The 20,983-nt window shown below is 39.8% G+C and overlaps 2 protein-coding genes across 4 annotated transcripts in view; one reads left to right on the plus strand and one right to left on the minus strand.

The window, feature by feature from the left end:
* Positions 1-4,208: 4,208 nt before the first annotated feature.
* Positions 4,209-19,136, minus strand: RIBC2 (RIB43A domain with coiled-coils 2). 2 transcript variants are annotated; one of them, XM_085049778.1, is made up of 8 exons: positions 18,859-19,136; positions 15,392-15,473; positions 13,640-13,984; positions 12,954-13,072; positions 9,192-9,419; positions 7,662-7,828; positions 6,432-6,546; positions 4,209-5,120 (listed from the first exon to the last, which is right to left on the minus strand). In XM_085049778.1, the coding sequence occupies exons 1-7, from the start codon at positions 18,973-18,975 to the stop codon at positions 6,465-6,467; spliced, it is 1,140 nt and encodes a 379-aa protein (XP_084905904.1). In that variant the 5' UTR covers positions 18,976-19,136; the 3' UTR covers positions 4,209-5,120; positions 6,432-6,464. The 2 variants fall into 2 exon arrangements, with proteins under 2 accessions (XP_084905904.1, XP_084905905.1); XM_085049779.1 differs by having other exon boundaries at positions 4,209-6,546; positions 18,859-19,134.
* Positions 19,137-19,145: 9 nt separating this feature from the next.
* The window catches only part of SMC1B (structural maintenance of chromosomes 1B), a 33,227-nt gene continuing 31,389 nt past the window's right edge, over positions 19,146-20,983 (plus strand). For both annotated transcript variants that reach the window (XM_085049753.1, XM_085049754.1), the window contains exon 1: positions 19,146-19,427. In XM_085049753.1, the coding sequence (XP_084905879.1) occupies positions 19,319-19,427 (109 nt within the window). In that variant the 5' untranslated portion in view covers positions 19,146-19,318. The remainder of the gene's footprint in view (positions 19,428-20,983) is intronic.

Below are 20,983 nucleotides of genomic sequence, written 5' to 3' on the forward strand. Positions count from 1 at the left end.
TCAGTGAAATCAGATTCAAATCCATTAATTATAACAACTTCACACATAAACATTTTAATTCTTTCAGCAGATATTTGTATTTGTATAACATAGAAGTTAATGACTACAAATGGAATGTCATCAGCCCAACAAAATATAAAACTCAGTAATATAATAGATTTCATTCTGATTCTGATTATTCTGATTATCCCAATTCAAAGACTTGTTTTACTCAAGTGGACAGATTAAAAAAGTAGCGAAGGTTCAAACCTGAGCCAGAACAACACCAAGAAATTATTTTATAAGGTCTGGTCACTCCTTTTTGATTTATGATGTTCCTTTGGTTTGTTTATTTTTTAACTGAAAATTTTCTTCTGTTTCTCAGCATGTATGGTAAAGTTGAAAATACACTTAAAACGTCTTTCTTGTACCACGCAAACAACATAACTTTAGTAGGAAATTTCAGAGCTGTCTTTCATTAGCTATTGTGAAGTTTAATTGCAATGATTTCTGGGGTTTTAACAGAAAAGAGCTGAACTTCGCCTACTCCTGATTGAAAGCTCACTAACATCTGCAAGACTCTTTTTAGGCCTTTCTGAGTTTTAGAAGTGAGAGAAAGAGATGTCATTAAATTATCACAACTTAGAAACTCAGTCATCTCTGCTTGAAAAATAGCAAAGCAAACAGCAGACTTACTATTCTTTAAGCTTCTAATTAACTGATAAAACTGAAGAATTCATACTTTTTCAGAAGAAAATAAACTGCCTGATGGCATGAGGATAAGAGGGAAGTGCTTTTTCCTTTCTTTCATTTGTCTCTCTCACATATAAAGCAAAATAAAATCTATGAAAATAGTTTCAACAATTTGATTTTTTGTCGCTGTTGAGCAGCTAGCAGAGTAAAGAACTCAGTTCTCAGTGGCAAGAAGGAAAGACTTTTATTGTTTTGATTTCATCATATATATAGAGTTTTCAAAGGTCACCCAGATTGGTCAGTCAGAAACCTCCCCCTAGGCCTGATTGGCCAGGCCTGCACCATCCAGATCTTGGGACACTGTTTTTAATAACATCCAAACTTTATCTTTATTTATAAAACACAAAAAGAATTCTCATGGGAAAGACCTGTGCTAGCCACAATTTTTTAATTAATTGTCCAGAAAATGTGAAAATTCCTAGTTAAGTAAAAAACTACTAAAAATCGAAAGGAAGCAAAATTAAACATTATTCAAATCTTAGAGGAAAAATCTTCCCCAAGTATCATTAGGTAGCAGAGTAAACCTTTTCAAGGATGCCATCAACTCCTCCAAAGGTCTGTGCCAGAAGCAGAGGGATGTTGGATGTAAAACTTAACAACATGGCAAGTTGGATGTAAAACTTAACAACATGGACCAAAAATAAAGCTTAAGGATCTCTAAAGTAAAGGTATAAAATTTATACTCCTTTCTGAATACCTTATAAGCAGGTGATTTTAAATAGAAGCCTGTGGGAGACAAAATTTCTTAAAGCAGCAGAAAAAATAAGGTCATTGCAAACAGTTTAAGAGATTTTTTGCGTATTCACAATGGTGGAGAGTAGGGATGTTTCCAAACCAGAACTCTGTATTATGTGGAACTAATTGGGGGTGTTTCAAGCCATTATGTTGATTACAGACATTTCAGGACAGTGTAACAAAATGGACAGTTACAGGTTGCACAGAATGAAAATTCCCTTTGAAAATGTCCTTTGCAGGGAAATTACTAATTCCTACAAGCCCTGGGTGAAATGCTATTCAACATCCTGAGAAAGGAAGTAAATGTTGTGATCATATTCTTTCCTAATCATATTAACCTACCTGTGTAGCGAAGGGATGATGGGGAGATAAAATGGTAGGTGAAGCTTGATACAGGAAAACCTGAAAGTGAGACATACCAAGAAACCCCCCACAACTCTAATTTTAAGTACGTATCTTTTGGGCCCTGAACTAGTTGACACAACTGAAGAAAAAAAAACTTTGAGTTACGCTATAGAGTTCTACGAAAATGCCTCTCAGTGCTGAAGAATGGCCAAAACCCCCAATGTTAGGATTATATAGAAATACACATATATTTGCACTACAGAAAACATGGAGAAACCAGAAAATATCATTATTACACAATCTTCTGACCCCTTCATCTCAAAAAGGTTATGTAGTCAAATTTTTAAAAGTACAGAAATTAGTAAAAGGACTGAGAAACCTATGTGATAACTTTTACTGAGGAATAACTGAACAAACATAGGATTCTTCAGCCTCCAAAAAGGGAAGATTAAATGGTGATGTGACAGTGGTCTAAAACAACATTCAAAAATGAGGAACAGCTTTCACCATTTTAAAACATTTTCATAAAAATATTAACAAGAAGCAAGTAAAACTTAAAGATGTCAGGTTCAAAAAACAGACAAAGAGAAGGTGAGTCTTCAGAAATACATCTTAGATGGTATATCTGCATGGATTCAAAAAGCAAAGGGTTTTTATCACAGTCAATGATTGCAGTAACAACCACCTGTTACGGTTCTGGAAGTCCAAGACAGTTTGCTGGAAAGAAGTATTCCCACATTCAGGAGAAGATGATGGCTTAGCTGGGTATTTATTCTGACAAATTTCTTAGTCCCTCTTTAGGGAAAGGAATGGAAGAAGGGGAACCACACCCAGAATTTCAAACTCATTTGCTCACACCAATTACTATAATTTCCAAGACATAACTATACATTTTGCATTGCATCACTACCAGTGAGAGACACAAAAAAATACATCCTATTTTCATATATAATCATATAAGCTAGTTCATGTTCCAATTAAGAAAAAAGATTTATACCGATCCAATTTCTACATGTATATAAAAAAATCCTAATTGTCATGAAAATCTTGTACACTGACTAAGAATTTCCTTGGGTCAGACCTTTGCTCCAGAATTAAGATGGAGAAATATTATAAATACGAGAGTAAAAAGTCCCAAGAGGAAGTATAATACTGGACTTAGGTCAACCACTGTAACTTCTTTTTTAAACTTTAAATACCTACTCTTTTCCCAAATTGTTGATCCAAAGAAGTGTGGAAAACTGTGTGAATATAAACCACAAATTCAAAGATGATAGGTAGTGACCATAATTCTCCTCTCTGAAATCAGGTCCTAGCACATGCATCTTACCCACGTTACTTCAGTGAAGCTCCATGAAGACCATTTAACATGTGGACAATTTTGTAGCAACTGAATCTAATTAACTGTGCTTATCTGAAAGGACCATTATAAGAACTGATAAATGTTAGAAACTTCTTGTGGCATACTCACGGTTTTTTTAAAGTCTTTCTTAAGAAATGGAAAACATGCATTTTTTTTTAGAAAGAGATGGTTGCTATCCCTCTACTTCCAGCAGCTGTGATTTGTACGCATTCCAGTTAGCTGTCCATATCATCACACAGAAGATACTGTCTTTTTCGCTGCTGTATTTATTAGAAATATCTACAAATATCACAAAATATAGATGACTTCAGTAATGGAAACCAGCATTTTTGAACAGCACCTACAATCAGCTAAGGCTCTTTAATTGATCTTCTCCACTTATTTCAAAACTTAGCAGTAAGTTAAGAGAGTGGTGGAAGATACCATTCCACAGCTTGTTTACTACAAAACCATACAGGCTTGAGGATTTCCTGCACTTCAACTCTTTATAATCACTTGCTCAGGTGATAAAACCCACTGAAAACATGGCTTGTTTCAACGCAAGATAAAAGCTAGAATAAAATATTGATAACAATGAATCAGACCTTTTCCCCTTTACATTAAGCATGTCATCTACAGCTTGATTGTGCTTCTTTCATAACAACCAAGGTAAATTTCAGGTTTTATATTCTGAAGTAACAGGTAGAATGGAACATGGTTGGTCTTGCAAATATGATTGATGATGCTAAAAGTTTTCTAGGAAATTCAGTGATGCCTGAGCCTACCCAATTACTGAACTGTCAGTCGTACTTGAATTTCCACCTAAAGGCTTATCTGGAGTATAGCTGAGAAACCTATTCTTCTCTGACTTTCTATGAAATGTTTCCAAGCAAACAAATAGGTAATACAAAAAAGCTTTAATCTCATAGTCCTTCCTGAAGGAAACTCAAACATCATCTGACAAGGTCCAGGATAATTTAGTTAAACTGTAGAGCTATTGTAAAGTCTGCAAGCATCTACTCACACAAGGTGGACAAATGAAGACAACTTCATAAACATTTCAGCACTTGCTTTATTCATTTTTTCAGGTAACAAAAATTCTAGTTAAAAAAGAAAAAGTCAGAGTCTGAGATATTTCAACACAGATCAAACCCAACTTTAGTGACACGAGAACAACTACAGATGGCATATTAATCCACCCATCCCATTTGATGGCCTGTCTATTCTAAGACACATACCTGCACTCCTGAGATTGTCAATTTAATACAGTGTTAGGTACTACTCCAAAGGCATCTGGCCGTATATGAATCTCAGTCTGACAAATAAATGGATCTCCAAAGGTTATCGTATTGGAATTTCTTGAATATCATTCCTCCTTACTTCTTTGTAGACCAGCTCATTATTAACAGTGCAAGTGTGATCCCCTCTTGACTTCATCTTCCAGCCTTCCTTCAGTTCCTGTATTTCAGCCGCACTGTTTTTCTACTTAGCTTCTATCTATACTGCAATTAATTCCAATTGTATCAATGTCCTAAAATTGGGGCCTATCTTTTTGCTCAGGATAATCATGTTGAAAGACACTTCTTTAACCACTTCAATGTTCACCTTGATTTTCTTTCACCTCTCTATCTAAGGGATTATTAACATGATTGGTCTTTTCAAAACTCCTGTTGAATCAGCATCAGCCAGCAACATTGTATCAGTCTGATGCCACAGAGCACTACTTCAGCTGAGCAAACAGACCTGTTTGAACCATCCCCTCTCAATAAATGCTTCCTTCAAACATCTTAAAATACTCCTAATAATATCTTGAGAACCATGCATTCTTCATTATTCTCACAGAGATGAGAATAACTCATTTAAGTTACCTCAGCCTTGGTTTTTTTAAAGCATCTTTCCTTCCTTGCTTGGTGGAGGCATCTTCAACCTTTTTCACCATGAAGTTCATTCAATGTTACCATTATTGCTGAGACAAAGAACAATCAGTGGACTGCAAGCTAACATCATCAGGATCTTTTTACCCCAAATTTGTGTCCCATATGCTGGCAAGCTGCTGTTCAAGACCTATTTCCACAAATGGGCACTCTATTTCTATTAAAGGTTCACAATATTAGAGGTCTTGGATTGTTAGCTGAATCTCTCATCTGTCTCTCATTTTATCTCCTCTTTCAAATCTTCTGACTCCCAGGGTTAGTCTTCTAATCCTTTTCGCAGTCCTCTCCATGTCATCTCTTTTTCTCCTAGATTTCATTTCCTTGCTAGCTCCACCATCCATTTCCCCTATGCAGTAAGTTTCCTACAGTGCTTTTCTATTTCCATCCTCTGTGTTGTGCTTACCCCTTTTTCAAATGTCAGTGACTGCCTCGTTCATTGCTAAGTCAGTACTGTCACCATGAAGGCAGGAAGTAAACAGTTTCCCTGAATTACGCTGCACAAACTGAGATTTTTCTCCTTGACTTTGGTGCACTCTTGCTTTATCACCCCTCTTCCACCATGCCTGTGAACTGTCCTCACTCTCCTTCAGCAGCACACTACCCAAAACCTCCTCCATTATTTCCAAAGAGTGAGGGTGTATGTGGCAATACTTTCCCCCCTACTTTTCCCCACTACCTCTAACACACATTGCATTCCAGTGCTATGCTCCAGTGCAATAATCACCTCAATGACTCTGTAATTTTATCTCCTTATTCCCACTGTTCACAAAAATAAAAGCAACATTTCTGACCAACTTGAGCATTTCTTCCCTTTGCTTGCCTTTGTGTCTGGCTGCTTTTTTTGCTTTAAGAAAATCCAAAACAAAAAAACCCAAAAAACAACAAAACAAAATAAAACAAAACAAAAACAAAAACAAACCACAAACAAACCAACCCAAAAAATGTTCTGCCTAGGTCATCTTTCTTCCCTCCCAGAGAACCTGCTAACTGCATCACTTGTGGTCTATGGTAGGCAGCATTCCCCTCTGGCCAAGTTGCATAAAGCAGCATTGCAGTTTAAATTCAGATTTCTTTCCAGAAATTGATTTCTAAAGGCATGAATTATGTAAATATTACAGCTAAGCCTGAGACACAAGAGACAAACAACCTACTACTGAATCTACTAGTAACTTCAGAACAATAACTATGTTTAAAAATTATTACAATGTTTTCCTTGTCTTAGAACGGATGTGGCCTAGCAGACTGTCCTTTAGTTTGACTGCAGTGTTGGGACAGGGCAGGGAACAGATAAAAATAATAAAACATGGGATTGCTCAACTGAAAATTTTAATGTGTCTACATACTTCTGTATAATTCAGGTTGATTTATCCAGATCGTCACCGGGTGGTTGTATTAAACTGTGCGTAAAACTCGTCAGTTGGAATATTTGAATACTCTTCTTCTTTAAGATAAATATTCCTAGAAATAATTATTTTTTTAAAGCCATTAGTAAATGTTTTCTTGCTATTATACAAAAGTAACCTGAGAAACCTAAATAAGATGTAAAGCATTAACACCCATTAATGCTCACAAATTATTAGAAATGGAATTTAATATAACTGCAAAATATATGCAAAAATTATTTGTTCTGCAAAATATATGCCACATCTCAATATCACAAACATAGGTTTTTTCTTCCTGAAATATCCCTCCAAAAATCTCACAGTAAAAAAAACCTAAATTAACACAATTCCAAACTTTTGCTTTCATAATAAGAAAGCATCACATATTGGAAATTCATTTGCAAAAGGTATGTATGACCCTGAGACTGGCTCAGCTGTTCAAAGCATGGTGCTACTAATGCCAAGGTCATGTAAGGGCCATTCACTTAAGAGTTGGACTTGATGACCCTTCCAGGTCCCTTCCATCTCTGCCTATTCTGTGATTCTGTATTCATGCCCAAAAAAAGAGGGGGAGAAAGGAACTGGAAAAATAGAACACCAAATCATTTGGGTTTGTTTTTCCTTTTCTGCACATATTACCTTCCTCCTTTCCCATCAGAGCAGACACAAGAGCTGCCCACCAAGACACATCCAGTGGTTAGTTAAAGAATCATCTAGTTCTGTCATACATAATGGAAATGCTCTCTTTGTGTTGTTAGCTTAATCCTGAGCTACCAGAAATGGGCAGTTCTACTGGACAGTTCATCCTTTTTTGTTTCAGAAAACTAAGATAAATTAAAGAAACAGGTACTGTTTTTCACCTGTTAATATATTTTCTGCATAGCTAATTTTACTTATTTTCTATTTGCCATCTATATAAACAGTCTGTTGTCAGTGGAATGCTTTCAAGAATTCCAGATCCTAATTCAGTCATGTCAGTCAATAACACTCCCACTCTTTGAAGATTGATTAAGTGATACTGAAAAACACACTTCAGGTGAAGTGTTGATTTTTTTAAAAGCATGAACTTGGAACAAGTGTATTAAAAAAGTTACAATCAGAACAAGGAAAAAAGGTCTTTGAAAGCCAAGCTATTGTATTAACAATAGTAAAGAGCATTTTTTAGTTGAAGAACACTCTTTTGGTACTTACTTTGCCTTCTGCTCCTGAGAGAGCTCTGCGTTCACATCATCTAAATCTTGGCGCCGTAGCCGATTCTGCCGCTGCTGGTGCCTCTCCCAAAGCAGCTGGGCTCTCGCATCCTGCAGACGTTGTCTGTCCCACTCAGCATCTCTCCGGCGTTCCTGCTCTCTTACTCTCTACAGGAGTGAAAAAAATGCTTCACTTCCTCTCTCTTCAAAGATGAAACTGTATACGTAAAGTCTCATGAGTAAATTCAGCCAAACAAACTTGCTTGCCTTTATTGATCACTAGGGGTAGCATTTGAAAAGGGGAGAAGGGAGTAAGGACTTCCAAACAAGAGAGAAGCAAGATAGGACAGATGAAAGAGCTATTCTTTTCTCTCTGTAAAAACCCAGAGCAACAAGACAGATTTTTTTTTAAATTCTTGTTAGCAAGAGTTGAAACTTCTTGAGGCAAGAAGTGCATAGACATCTGTACAGCTTATAATATGGCTGACTTGGTATAATAGCTGAGCCATGAATACCACTTAAATACACTCAAACTGGCTTTTTCCTCTGCCTCACTTCTTTTCTGAAACCCCATTGAACTGAATAAAAAATCAGGCCTGCAAAAAACTTCCTTTTCTTGGTTGTACTCATTTTCAGTCACCTTGAAGGGGTTCACTTCAGAGGAATAGAAGAGGCAGGAAAATTTTACCTTCAGCTTTAATAACAGTACTAGGTAAGACACAGTACAGCCTACAGTATCGTAGGGACTAAAAGATAAACACTATTCCTTAGCTGTCATAAATGCAGCTTGTGCACTGAGGGAGGCAAGTTGCTTCCTATGCCGCAATATCTAGGCCTGGGCAGTCTTGACTTCAGAGGAGGCTAGACGTCTTCATTTTGACTGCCTGCTTCTATACACCTCTAGAGCAGCAACTATTACCATTGTAATTCTGTTCTAGAGCATGGCTCATAGTTGTGTGGGACAGCAGAAATGAAACTCCATCACATTCTCATATTCATGAACTTTTAGGCCTATGAAATATGCATGAGCAAGGTCACTGGACCTGCTCTATTTGCCTTGCTTGGGTACCCTTGAGTATGAGAACACTGCTTTGGCCTGCCCTGCTTTCACCTTCAGCTCCCAGATCTTCTTCCCCTATGGAGCAGCCCACTCCTGCTCATCCCTTGCAGGCAGCTTGTGTTCTCTCAGGTCCTGAACTGCACCATCAAGCCCGGGTCTCAGGCTGGGCAGGACTTTGCTGCTCAGCTGGACCATCATGGACTGTGCCCCAAGATCCCCTTGGCCCTGGGCTCCTCAGAAACCTTCCTCCCAGTCCAACACCAGGGCTCCAGACTACTCCATGACATCTCCCAGCTGCTTCAGAGGCACTGTGTTCAGTTAGACTGATAAAGTTTGGGTAAAATACAGATCAGTGAAAAACACAGTCTCATAATGGCATGTGCAGAGCAAACAATCGTAAATTTCTTCTACAAACATGGTCTATAATACTATTACAACCAGAAAACAGAAAATGCATGTGAGCTTAAATACCAGTTTCTCCTGAGCTTGTTCCTTTTGAAATTGACGAATTGCCATCAGCTGCTCCTGATTCATTCCTTTCCATCGATCCACGAGCACAGGATGTTTACTCCAGGGACCAATTGCTTGGTCAGGGTTTTCAGAAAGGAAGTCTCCTCGAAGAAGGCAGGTAATTTCATCCATGTCATCTTTTATTTTTTGAGCCTTTTCCAATTCATTTTTATGATCTAGTTCAGCAACCTAAATTCAGTGGAAAGAGAGAAGTGATGTTTTTTCTAAGAGAAAATATGAACTAAGGGATGAACAAATGTTAACACATCATAACAGATCTCTTTGCAACCTGCATACAGCTGTCAAAAGCATCACATACAAGTACTGTGATCTTTGTCTTACTGGCCAAGATCCAAAGTCTAATAGCAAACAGTTCTTTAATGTTGTCATACCACATATAACAAGTAAACCGGAGAAAAAATAACTTTGTTTTATAAGAAAATGCAGAATTAAATTAAAAATTATTCCACATTCATCCCCAAGTAAATAACCAGTAGATATTTGGCAGACAGATACAATATGGAAGAAATTTACAATAAAAATTTACAACCTTGAATCACTTGTTCTGCAAATGAACAAGCCTTGAATCACTAGCCTTGATTTATACATTACACACTGAATCTAGGTGAAGAGTGTGGGTAAGCCCTCAAAACAGAGAGACAGGAGATGCCCAGTTAAAGTCTGAAGATGCAGACTTGAATCTGTCTGCTGATACAAAATGCAAACTTGAATCATTTTACATGAATGTATCTGCAATACTGGAAATCACAGTATGCATTTTCTATGTAAATCACTGTTCACAATATTCACTAAAAGACACAGTCTCCTATTCAAAGGAAATTTTCCCCTTACAAAACTTGGGAAACAAAATGCAATGCTTTTAATGTAACACAATTACATTCCAAAGAAGAATTAGACTAAGTAAACTAATTTGAATTAGAATGATAATGCTATGTATCATTCATTTCTAATACTGTCTAGTACTGTCTCATTCTTCTGTAATGCATAAACTAAACCCTCTGGAACAATGCCTGGTTCCAGCTTCCATCTGGACAGAGGACAGGAAATCTCCTGTGTGCTTACTAGGGCACACAGAGCACAGGCTGCCAGACCTATCTTTCTTTACATGTCTATCTTGACTGCAACAGATCAGTGGGTAGTTCCGTCTACACTTTGACTAAGATGTGCTGTTAAAAAAATCATTGAGAATATTCACTTATGTAGGTAGAACAGCCCAGTACTTTTCTTGCTGATCAGTAGTTCACTGGTTGGCACATACATATTGGCAAAGTAGTTGAGGACAAACGAAAACTGAAGGGTTCTGCATTAAGAAAGTCAGAGCAGGAAAAGTTGTCTGGGCCATAAACGTTAAAGTTGAACATGAGTAGTGTCTCAGGGTGATTTTATGATGATACTCTATTCCTGATTGTCTGCTTTATTTATTTTTTTTTTTTAACTTTGAAACACATCAGATTTATCCTGTCCAGTCAAAGTCCTGCTGGCTTCACTATTTCTGATCCAGGCCAGGTGCCACTGGCCTCTTGCTTACCTGGGCACAGCTGGCTCATGTTCAGCTGCTGTCACCAGCACCCCAGGGCCTTTCCTGCTAGGCACTTCCCTGCCATTGTTCCCATCTTGGAGCTGTAGGGGGTTGTTTTGACCCATGTGAAAGATCTGGCACTTGGTCTTGTTGAACCTCAGACCACTGGCCTGGGCCTATCAATCCAGCCTGTCCAGATCCTTCTGCAGAGCTTTCCTACCCTCCAGAAGACTTGGTGCCACCTGCAAAGTGACTGAGGGTGCCCTCAATCCCATTGTTCAGGTCATTGATGACGATATTAAACAACTGACCCCAGTTCTGAGGCTTGGGGACACCACTGGAGCCCAGCCCCAGCTGGATATAGCTCTGTTCCCCACCACTCTCTGGGCCCAGAATTCCAGCCAGTCTTTTACCCAGGGAACAGTGAATGCCCCTGTCCAAGCCATGAGGAAAATGCTCTGGGAAAGTGTCAAAGGCTTTACTAGCCTGGGCAGACACATCCACAGCCTTCCCTCATCCACTGAGGGGTCACTCTGTCCTAGGAGATCAGGTGGGTCAAGCAGGACCTGCCTGTCACAAACCCAGGCTGGCTGGGCTGATGCCCTGGTTGTCCTGCACACACTGCATGATAGCACTTGAGGATCTGCTCCATGACCTTTTCTGGCACCAGGGTCAGGCTGACAGGCCTGTAGTTCCCTGCATCCTCCTTCCAGCCCTTCTTACACAAGAGTGTCACACTGGCCAACTTCATTCACCTGCGACCTCCCCGGTGAGCACTGCTGGGAAATGATGGGAAATGGCTCCATGAGCTCTGCCACCAGCTCCCTTGGTACTTTTGGGTGGATCCCATCTGGCCCCATGGGCTTGTCTGGGTGTAAATTGAACAGAAGTTCACTGACCATTCCCTCTGGGATTATGGGAACTTCATTCTGGTCCCTATCCCTGCCTTCCAGCTCAGAGGGCTGAAGACTGAAGCAGAGAAGGCATTAAGTACCTCAGTCTTTTCCTTATCCTCTGTGACTATGTTTCCCCCAAACAAAGGATAGAGATTTTCCTTGTTCCTCCTTTTGACGTTGATATATTTGTGGAAACATTTTTCACTGTCTTTGACAGTAGTGTCCAGATTAAGTTCTAGCTGGGCTTGGGCCTTCTAATTTTTTCCCTCACAATCTACTTGCAGTCCTCCTGAGTTGCATGTTCCTTCTTCCAAAGGTGATGAACTCTTTTTTTCTCCCTGAGTTCCAGCCAAAGCTGTCTGTTCAGCCAGGCTGGTCCTCACCACTGGCTTGGCTTTAAGCACATGGGGACAGCCTGCTCCTGTACTTTTAAGATTTTGATTTGCAGTTAACTTGGGCTGTCTATAAACAAAATTAAATGCCAAATGCCCTCCAAAAGGCTCAAGCAACATTTAAAGATTTGCATGCTTATACAGCTAAACCAAAAAGTACCATACTTGATGTTGTTAATTCTAATGTGGTTCATTTTGATGTGACTAAATAAATTTAAAGCTAAGTTAAAACAAATATAGTTTAACCATGCTAATAGCATCCATGTAGCCCTTTGGGCTGTATGTAGAAGCTGAAGAGAAAAAAGACCTCTGCAGTAGGATGTAGAACTAGAGCATGACAGATAATGGTACTAAGACAGGTTCCAAAGCAAGGTCAGTAAACAACCAAGAGACATTGTACACAAATACCCATGAAGCAGCCAAAACCAGAGGTAGAGGGGAATTAATGTAAGCAACAAAGACAAAAAGCTACTGTTAGTAATATTTCCACACAAGTGAAAAGAAAAGCAGACAGACACACACAGTAAGAGTATGGGAGGACTCATATAAACCCAGCAGGAAGCATGGGAGGCTTTTGCTGTACCCCAATTTACAGGCTCAAAGCCCTTGAGTGACTGGGGAGCTGTTTCTCCCTGCCAGTCAGCAAGCTGAGAACCAGGAGGGACAATCTGGGCAGATGATAACTAGATAGAGGACATCTAGATCCTTGGATCCTTTGTTCAGTTGGCAAAGTGATTAAAATCTATCTCCCATTTGCTCAAACAACCTTGGAATTTAGCTGCTAAGAAACCCCTGTGAAAACATCATTACTCATTCTGATTTTGTGCATTTTATTTTCCTTCTTTGTCTCCACGTTTTCTAAAAAAACAAACAAACCAACTTAATATTAATTTACCTGGATTCTGTTGAAATTTTTAGTAGCTGTACAAACATTACGCCTGCTTTCCTCTTCTTTTCTTTGCTCCTCCATAATCTTTCGGTCAAGTTCAATCCTATACTTGTCATAAAGATCATCTAAATTAGATTCAAATGAAATTTAGTCAATATTCATGGACATGATGTGCCATGTGAGCTAACCAGGGGAAGAGGGAGGGGGGAGCTACAGATACAGTAGGCTGAATAACTATTTCCAAGTCCTACTATCAAAGCTTTCCATCTTGGGATCTCAGGTAACCCATGAATCAGTTTAATATGTAACCTATCTTGTCTAAACAGTTAGTGTTAAAATGAAAGAAGTGTCTTAAGTACTGAAGAAAAGAATGTTCCATAACAAACTGGGAAAGAAAAATCAGTATTATTTTTTCTGCTCCAGGGCAGTACAGACTGGACAATTTGGTCTGATGAAGTAAGCATACCAGCTGGAGGCGTAAACCAGAAATGAAACCTGGGTGATATTACAATCATCACATGTTATTAAATAGAGATTTCCTAAGAGAAATAGTGAATACGTTAAAGCTTATAAAGTAAAAAGTGCTCTAGTATTTCTAAAAGTTAAATATACAATAGAGCATACCATGTTTTCATCAGATACATCACAACTTCAGAAAAAGGACATTAAAACTACATTATCTTTTTTGTTACCTGCCAATTTTTGGTCAGCTAATGCATTCTTCCAGTCTTTCTGTTGCTGAAGAGACCACTCTCTTAATTGCTCCTTTTGAAACTTCATCCTCTTATCATAGTTTAAGTCTTCACCCACAAATTTCTGCAGGCCAGATATACTACATCGAGGATCATCGTCCGAAACTCGAGCAGGTCTGTCTTTCTTTAGGGCTTGTGGATCATTCAGGTCAAATTCACGTCTTGTTTCTGGCTTCTGAAAATTCTGGTGAAATTCAATGAGAGCCCTATTCATGTCTTTGATTTCATTTTTCTGTCGTTCTTCTAGCAGACACATGAGCTTGTCATTTTTCTTCATGTCATGAGCTAGACAAAAATGAACACAATGAAACCACAACTTTTAGGGATGCACGTGTCATTGGAGTGCACACACAAGATGAAAATAAAATTTCCAAGATGAATAAACAGAATATAAGTCTTCAAACTCTTATGCCTTAGGAGAGAGTATTTGGTCTGTAAGTACCAGCCCAGTAAACATTCTTATGTTAGTAATATATACTTGAGAAATATTTTTGGCTTTTTAGGTATAAATTATTTTATTAACATTACAATGAAATAAATGCATGCAAAACAAATATGATAAAAGCACTAGAACTATGAGGTTTCGTTTGGGGAAAACAAGAATGTACTGTAAACCAGTTGTTCCCATTTACTCCTAGTTTACAGCTACAACTGAAATACATAGTTGCTTAAGAGAAAGCAAACCAAAACTGGACTTCAAATGAAAGGAATATAGATAGCTCTTCCGTAGTTCCAATGATTTTTCTAACCATAGCACTAAAATAATTGGCTGGCACCAACAGTTTTGAACAGCTTAATAGCTCCTGCACATTTAATTGAAATTAAATCAATTACAGAATTTTAAAGAAAAACAAATAACAAAACTCACACCTAACTAGCCATTCTAGAATTTTTAATTAAAATGTTTAAATATCATTTGCTAGAAAAGATAATTTCCTCTTTTGCCAGACTCCACATTCCTGCTGGTAGTTTCCCAAGAGTCAGAGCCTGACAGGTGTATTTTCCAGCCAGGAAAATCACAAGCAGGTGTAGAAGCTCAGTATGGAAGTTGGCAGCTCCATTCTAGCTCCTCTTGAAGCATACAGAGAGCTCAGGCTGTAGGACCTTTTCACCTGATAGAACAGGAAAGCATGCCAAGCATGGAAGGCCACAAAGGGTCTGAGGTCAGAGCACAGCATGAAATACTTGTGTGCTGCCTGTTCTGACTCAATTATGGCTCCTCTTACTGCCTTACTGTACATGACTCATGCTTCCAGCAATAATAATCTAGAGAGGATTCCACAGAACCTATATATTCTATGGAGGGATGACCAGACAGAGCATGAGCTCACTCTACAAGAAGGCAAACAAAATAAATTAGCCTCTACTATCCTTACAGGCACTGTGGTAAGTAATTAATTTTTTTTAAATCCTCCTGCATATTCAGGTTTTTAAATTATATTTATAAATAGCTATTAAAAGACAACATTGAAAATTTTGGCTTATTAGGCAATGTATCCCAGTTTAATCATGTCAGTATAAATCTTAAGATAGCAAGGAAAATACATACTGTGCCCATGTAGATGTATGAATATAAATAGGACACAAATTGGATGACCGAATTTAGAGAATAGATGAAGGGATAAAAGAAAGCAGGAAACAGATCAAAGCATTTAACTATTCACAGAAATATCACAGTATCCATGAATATACCAAATCTTTCATGTTGTGCTTTTTCAGCTGCTTCTTGAATTTTCCTCTCCTTGACCTGTGCATCCAATGCATCTTTATCAATCTATTAAAATAAAAAGAAAAATAAAAAAAAACCCAGCTCTTTAAGAGGTACTGTTTGAACAATTAAAACAGGGATTGTCAAGCTACATTGACTCACAGTTGTACAAGATAGATATAATCCCACTACCAGCAGAATATTTACACATTACTAATGTAGGTAAAATAAAATCCAGAAACAGAAATCTTCTTGTTTGTTTGCTTTGTTTTAATAATGATAGGTATGCTCTTGACCTGATCAGATGAAAACACCACATTTACATGATACATAGAGCTATAAATATTTTTAGCTGCATTACACAAAATATGTTTTGCCCGTTACAGCTGGCAATTTTATTTTTATTGTTCTGCTTTCATTTATAAAGCAGGTAAGTATTTTAACAGTCAAGATGACAGGAAGTTGTAATAGTTCATATTTGAAAAAAATACAGATGGTTCACTAGAAGAATGGAATGGAAACATTTCCAGTCTTATCAGAGAGATTCATATGGTTGCCAAAATGCACTACAGGGTACATGATGTGTGATGAGTTGACAGATATGGTACAGAACATCCACATCCATGGCAGGTGGGACCTGAGCAAAGGAGGACATAGGCCACATCATCAGATGGGAGCAGACACCTCCATTTTAGGTGAAAGAATCTGGCCCCACGTTTGTTGGAAAATGGTGGCAAATTAATAGGCAGGAACACGGATTTTACTTATTTCCTTTTTCTTTACTGTCAAGTCACTTAATGTCTTAAAAAAATTGTCAAAAATACAATGACAAATCTTCAAGAATCTGGTAAATGATTTTGATAGTCAGCTATTCAGATGAAGACAGAAACAGATCATGGCTGAAAATACACACAGTTGGTGCTGTAAAGGACAACTGACAATAGCAGTAAGTTTGTAAGCAAGGGTGAAAGCATCAAGAATTCTATCCTCCAAAAACAATGGTCTTGTGGACACAAAATATCAACTCCTTCAGAAGTCTCATTGGACAAGCCAAGCTTTCAATATAACTAGAGGAAATACCGCTAAGAGAAATCCAATACAAGTTCTCAGTATTCTGCCAATAATAGAGGTAGGTCAGTGTATAGGCTTCTGTTACACTATTGGTTCTCTCCTATTGAAAATGCTTTCACTCGACACAAAAACATCCCTGAAAGACATTCCCAGTCACATGAAACTACAGGTTTCACTTCTTAGTGTTAAAATAACAAATCCATGAACAGTTTGAAGCAGGTAATTTCTAAACTACCTCTATTTATGTATAAAGTTCACATGTAAACCAAAAGTAATTTTTCATTTGGATTATTCATCTGAACTCTTCAGAAAAATGAATGATTTACTGAGGATAAATTCTTCAATCTGTTAGCAATGAGCATAGTATCTTACTTTCTATTACCCAGATGACAAAACAGATAGAGAAGTCAAAGTAGAAATAAAACTAGTAATAATCAAGGGAAAAAATATAAAATCTGGCTTCCCATTCTACTTTCCAGTATATTGCCACCATGTTTTTAAAATGTTCAAACCCTGCTTTAGGATCTGTGGTTTGTAAATCAAATATTGTCTTGATTTTTCAATTTTCTCAAGAAACTGACACTCAGCTAAACTGGTCAGAGAACAAAAGTAAAGAATCTAAAAACCACACAGAAATACTGATATAGAATATCTCTGTATGGATTTCACTGCTCTTTATGATTCAGACCTGGATTAACTTCAAAGCAGCCCCTTCTACCAGCATAATTGTTCAGGTACATTGAATGATGTTATATCAAAACAGACTGTCAATCAAAATTACCCAGATGAGCTCTCCTTCATTTTAGATGTTTGTGTAATGTAAATGGATAGATCACAACCTGCCTGACAAGTCAGTTCTATGAAAGTATTTGGGTAAAAACCTTCAGATGCTGTACTTCAGTATGGCTCAATAAAACACACCAGGATACATTAGTTGTCAGCTATTTCATTAGCTGAGAATTTATGGTTTGCACTTAATTTTTAAGGCTCTAGAAAAGACAGTTTATAGAGAAAGTATGTGTTTCTGATGAAGAAGTTTTAAGTATCTTAACCCATCCTACCACTGCTAAAAATGTTAGCTCTTTCCACTTAAGTATATTGTTGGTTGCTGTGTATGTCAGTATGCTGTACCAGGTGGACACACCTGACATGTTTGTTAAGTAGGAACCGCTAATTGCTCTGCAGCTACAATGACTCTTGCAGAAGAGTGACAAGAATAAATTCAAGGCTCTGTCAGATAAGGTGAAGATATTTTTCCACTGACTTCAGGCATGTTTCTGTACATGAGAAAAGAGGGATCCAATTAACATCTCTTGCAATTCTACCAGTTCAATGAAATCACCTCACAGCACTCTTCCCTCCATGCAGACTCACACAATCTTAATGTGGGCCTTTGGATATACCACAGGGAGATTCAATATACTATTGCATCCAAAGTCAAATAGGAATAGAACACATCCATTCCCTGACATTAAGATGCAAACTGCATTGTGAACTCTGGAGAAAATCCACCAGCCTGATGGGTGCTCACATTCAGACATCCATGCCAAGCAAAATCAAACACAATTAATTACATATACATAAACAAGGATGAATCTGCCCTATTTTGTCTGATACAAAATGCAGACCAATTGCAGGACTCTTACAGCAGTAAATCTCTCACAGCATTGATTCTAGTGAGATCCAAGCAGATGAGGGCAGTATCACAGAGCAGAGAAGTGAAAACCAGTTACTTGTTTCAGCCACATTGCATGAGCTGACTCTGGAAGCTCTTGGCTTCCCTCAAAGTAAAGCACATCACATTAACTCTTACACAGAAATGCAACACAAGGCTGGATCTCAGTGCTGTTAGGGGACAATGACAGCTTGCCCTTGAATCCAGAGCAGTGGGGCACAAGTACATACGAGAAGCAATGGCCATGAAGTAAAACACAAGAAGTTTTGCCTTAACAGGAGGAAGAACCTCTTTCCAATGAGGGTGGCAGAGCACTGAACAGCTGCCCAGGGAGGTCATGGAGTCTTCCCCCCTGAAGATATTCCAAACCCACCCGGACATGCTCCTGTGTCACCTGCTCTGGGTGACCCTGCCTTGGCAGGCGGATGGAGTGGATGATTTTCAGAGGTCCCTTCCAACCCTAAATATGCTGTGATTTCTTTCACCAGTAACCTTAAACGCGACTCTAGAAGTTGCATCTGGGCCCTCTCCCTGCTCCCCCTCACACACCTGAGGGGTCACTGGGGTGGCGCTCCTGGGCCGCCCAGACCGGCTCAGCCGCCCCTTCCCTCCCCGCCCTGCCGCCGCGTTAAGCCGTTCTCCTCAGAACTCCTGGGAGCGGCGAGGGGGACAGGGCGCCTTCCCTCCCCTCCTGCCCGCCCTCACCCCTATGGTGCGGATCCGTGCGTTGAAGATGCGGTCCCGTCGCAGCAGCTCCCGCCGCCGCCGGCGCTCCAGGGCGGCGGCCTCCTCCAGCTCCCGCTGCGGCCCCAGCCCGCTCATGACGCCGGGAAGGAACAGCGGTACGGTGGGGCTGGAGCGAGAGCGTCCGGGAGCGGAGGCGGCCGGGAGCGGAGGCGGCCGGGAGCGGAGGCGTCCAGCCAGGACACGACGCGGCCCGTCGCGATGGGAACGGGAGCACCGCCCCAGCTGGGCGGGGCCGCTGCACGAGGCGCGCGGGCTGTGAGGGCGAGGCGGGCCGATAAAATTGTGGAGTACTCGTGTTGGGTGGGGGTTTTTTGTCCGCCGACAGGTTCATTGGTGAAAAAACTTCGTTGGCTCTTTGAGGGGGTTGCGGCGGGGAGCTCGGGAGCTCAGGAGCTCCTGCCCGCGGTTCACTGCGGGGATGGGTTATCTGAAGCTGCTGGTGGTGAAGGACTTCAAGTCGTGGCGGGGACAGCAGGTTATCGGCCCCTTCATGAGGTTCAACTGCATCATCGGGCCCAATGGATCAGGTAGTGTGGTGGGTCCGGGAGCAGCTGCTGCATGAGCTGTCAGCATTGAGGGCTCAGTTTGGTGCGATTTAGCCTCACGGACCTGCTGAAAATCTCCTCATGTGCACCTGAAGGGGTAGCAGCACAAATGAAGCTTTGGAGGGACCTGCTCTATCATTCTTAGCTCAAAGTGTAGATTCTTTCAGCATGGAAGGACAGGAGCAGGCCGGGGGGAGAGAGGCGGTTGATGGAATTTTAATTTCGTGTTAACTTGGTGCTTTCCAGCTTGGGCATAAAGCCCGGCTTGCAAACAGGCCACCCCAACTTATAAAGATCACATTAAGATGGTTTTATTTTAATACTCTGTGTTGTACCGGTGGAAACCTGCTTCGTTTTGGGAGTCTGCCGCACTTGGTTAAGGGGAGAGCGGCTGTGCAAGATGGCGGCTGTGCTGAGTGGGGCTCAGGGCAGGGCTCGGTAGTGCAGCGCCGAGCTGGAGCCCAGCCCGCTGAGCTGCTGAAGAGTGAGTGATCCCTGCTTCAGGAAGCGCTGTTCAACAAAGGGGGTTACATCTGCTGTTTGTCAGAGTGGTAGGAGCTGAGGGCTGTCTTAACAGAGCAACAAGGATGGGTTTGACATCTCACTTTAGTTTCCCCAGTCTGTTAATGATTTAATTTATAGTTAAGATTTTTAGACCCTGTAGTTTCCTCGCTTACCCAATTTAAGTAAAATATGTTAATGTAAGTTGGGTATATTTAGCGTTGTTACCACGTTCTTTATCATCCTCTCTCCATGTTCTGTATTGTAAAGTCAGAATTACGACACTTCTTCCAGGTACTCTTTCAACATACATTTTATAGGAGAGTGCAGGGGGAAAAAGGTGTGACTATTGTGTAATCTCTGAACTGAGTATTTTTATTTCTCTTATTTTCCTCCTAGTGTTCTTCATGTTCTGATACTTTTGAGAATAAGTCAAAATATTGTCCAAGTTGCATGGTTTAAATTAATCCATCAGTGGAAATGCTAAAGACTAAAGGGATAAAATGAAAAGAGGATTTTTGTCAAAGGACTATGGCCAGAGAGTTTTGTTGCTGTGGTGAATGGATCTGGGAAAGTGCTTGTCTTCTGCAGGAGACTCGAGTTACAGTGGAAAAGTTGGGGATGCAGCGCTCATGCAATAAACCTCCCTCACTTCACTCCAGAAAGCACACTGCCAAGGAAGAAGAGTGAGGGTGATGTGGTGCACTCCCCTCTAGAGAAGGCTGTGTAAAAACAAAATACTTTTCCAAATAAAGCTGTACAAATCAATTTTGTCATAATTTTTGTTACAGACTGGCTTCTTTTCTGCTGCCAATATGTTACATCTTAGAAATGTGTTTATTATGTGCAACAGTTTTTCCTCAGTAAAATCATAGAATGGTTTGGGTGGGAAGGGACCTCAAATCTCATCATGTTCCAACCCCTTTGCCATGGGCTGGGGCACATTCCACTATCCCAGGTTGCTCCAAGCCCTGTCCAACCTGGGATACAGCTGGAAACACTTCCAGGGATGGGGTATCCACAGCTTCTCTGGGCAC

This window comes from Lichenostomus cassidix, chromosome 1Ab (assembly GCF_008360975.1).
Source record: "Lichenostomus cassidix isolate B80296 chromosome 1Ab, HeHo_3.0, whole genome shotgun sequence".
NCBI lineage: Eukaryota > Metazoa > Chordata > Aves > Passeriformes > Meliphagidae > Lichenostomus > Lichenostomus cassidix.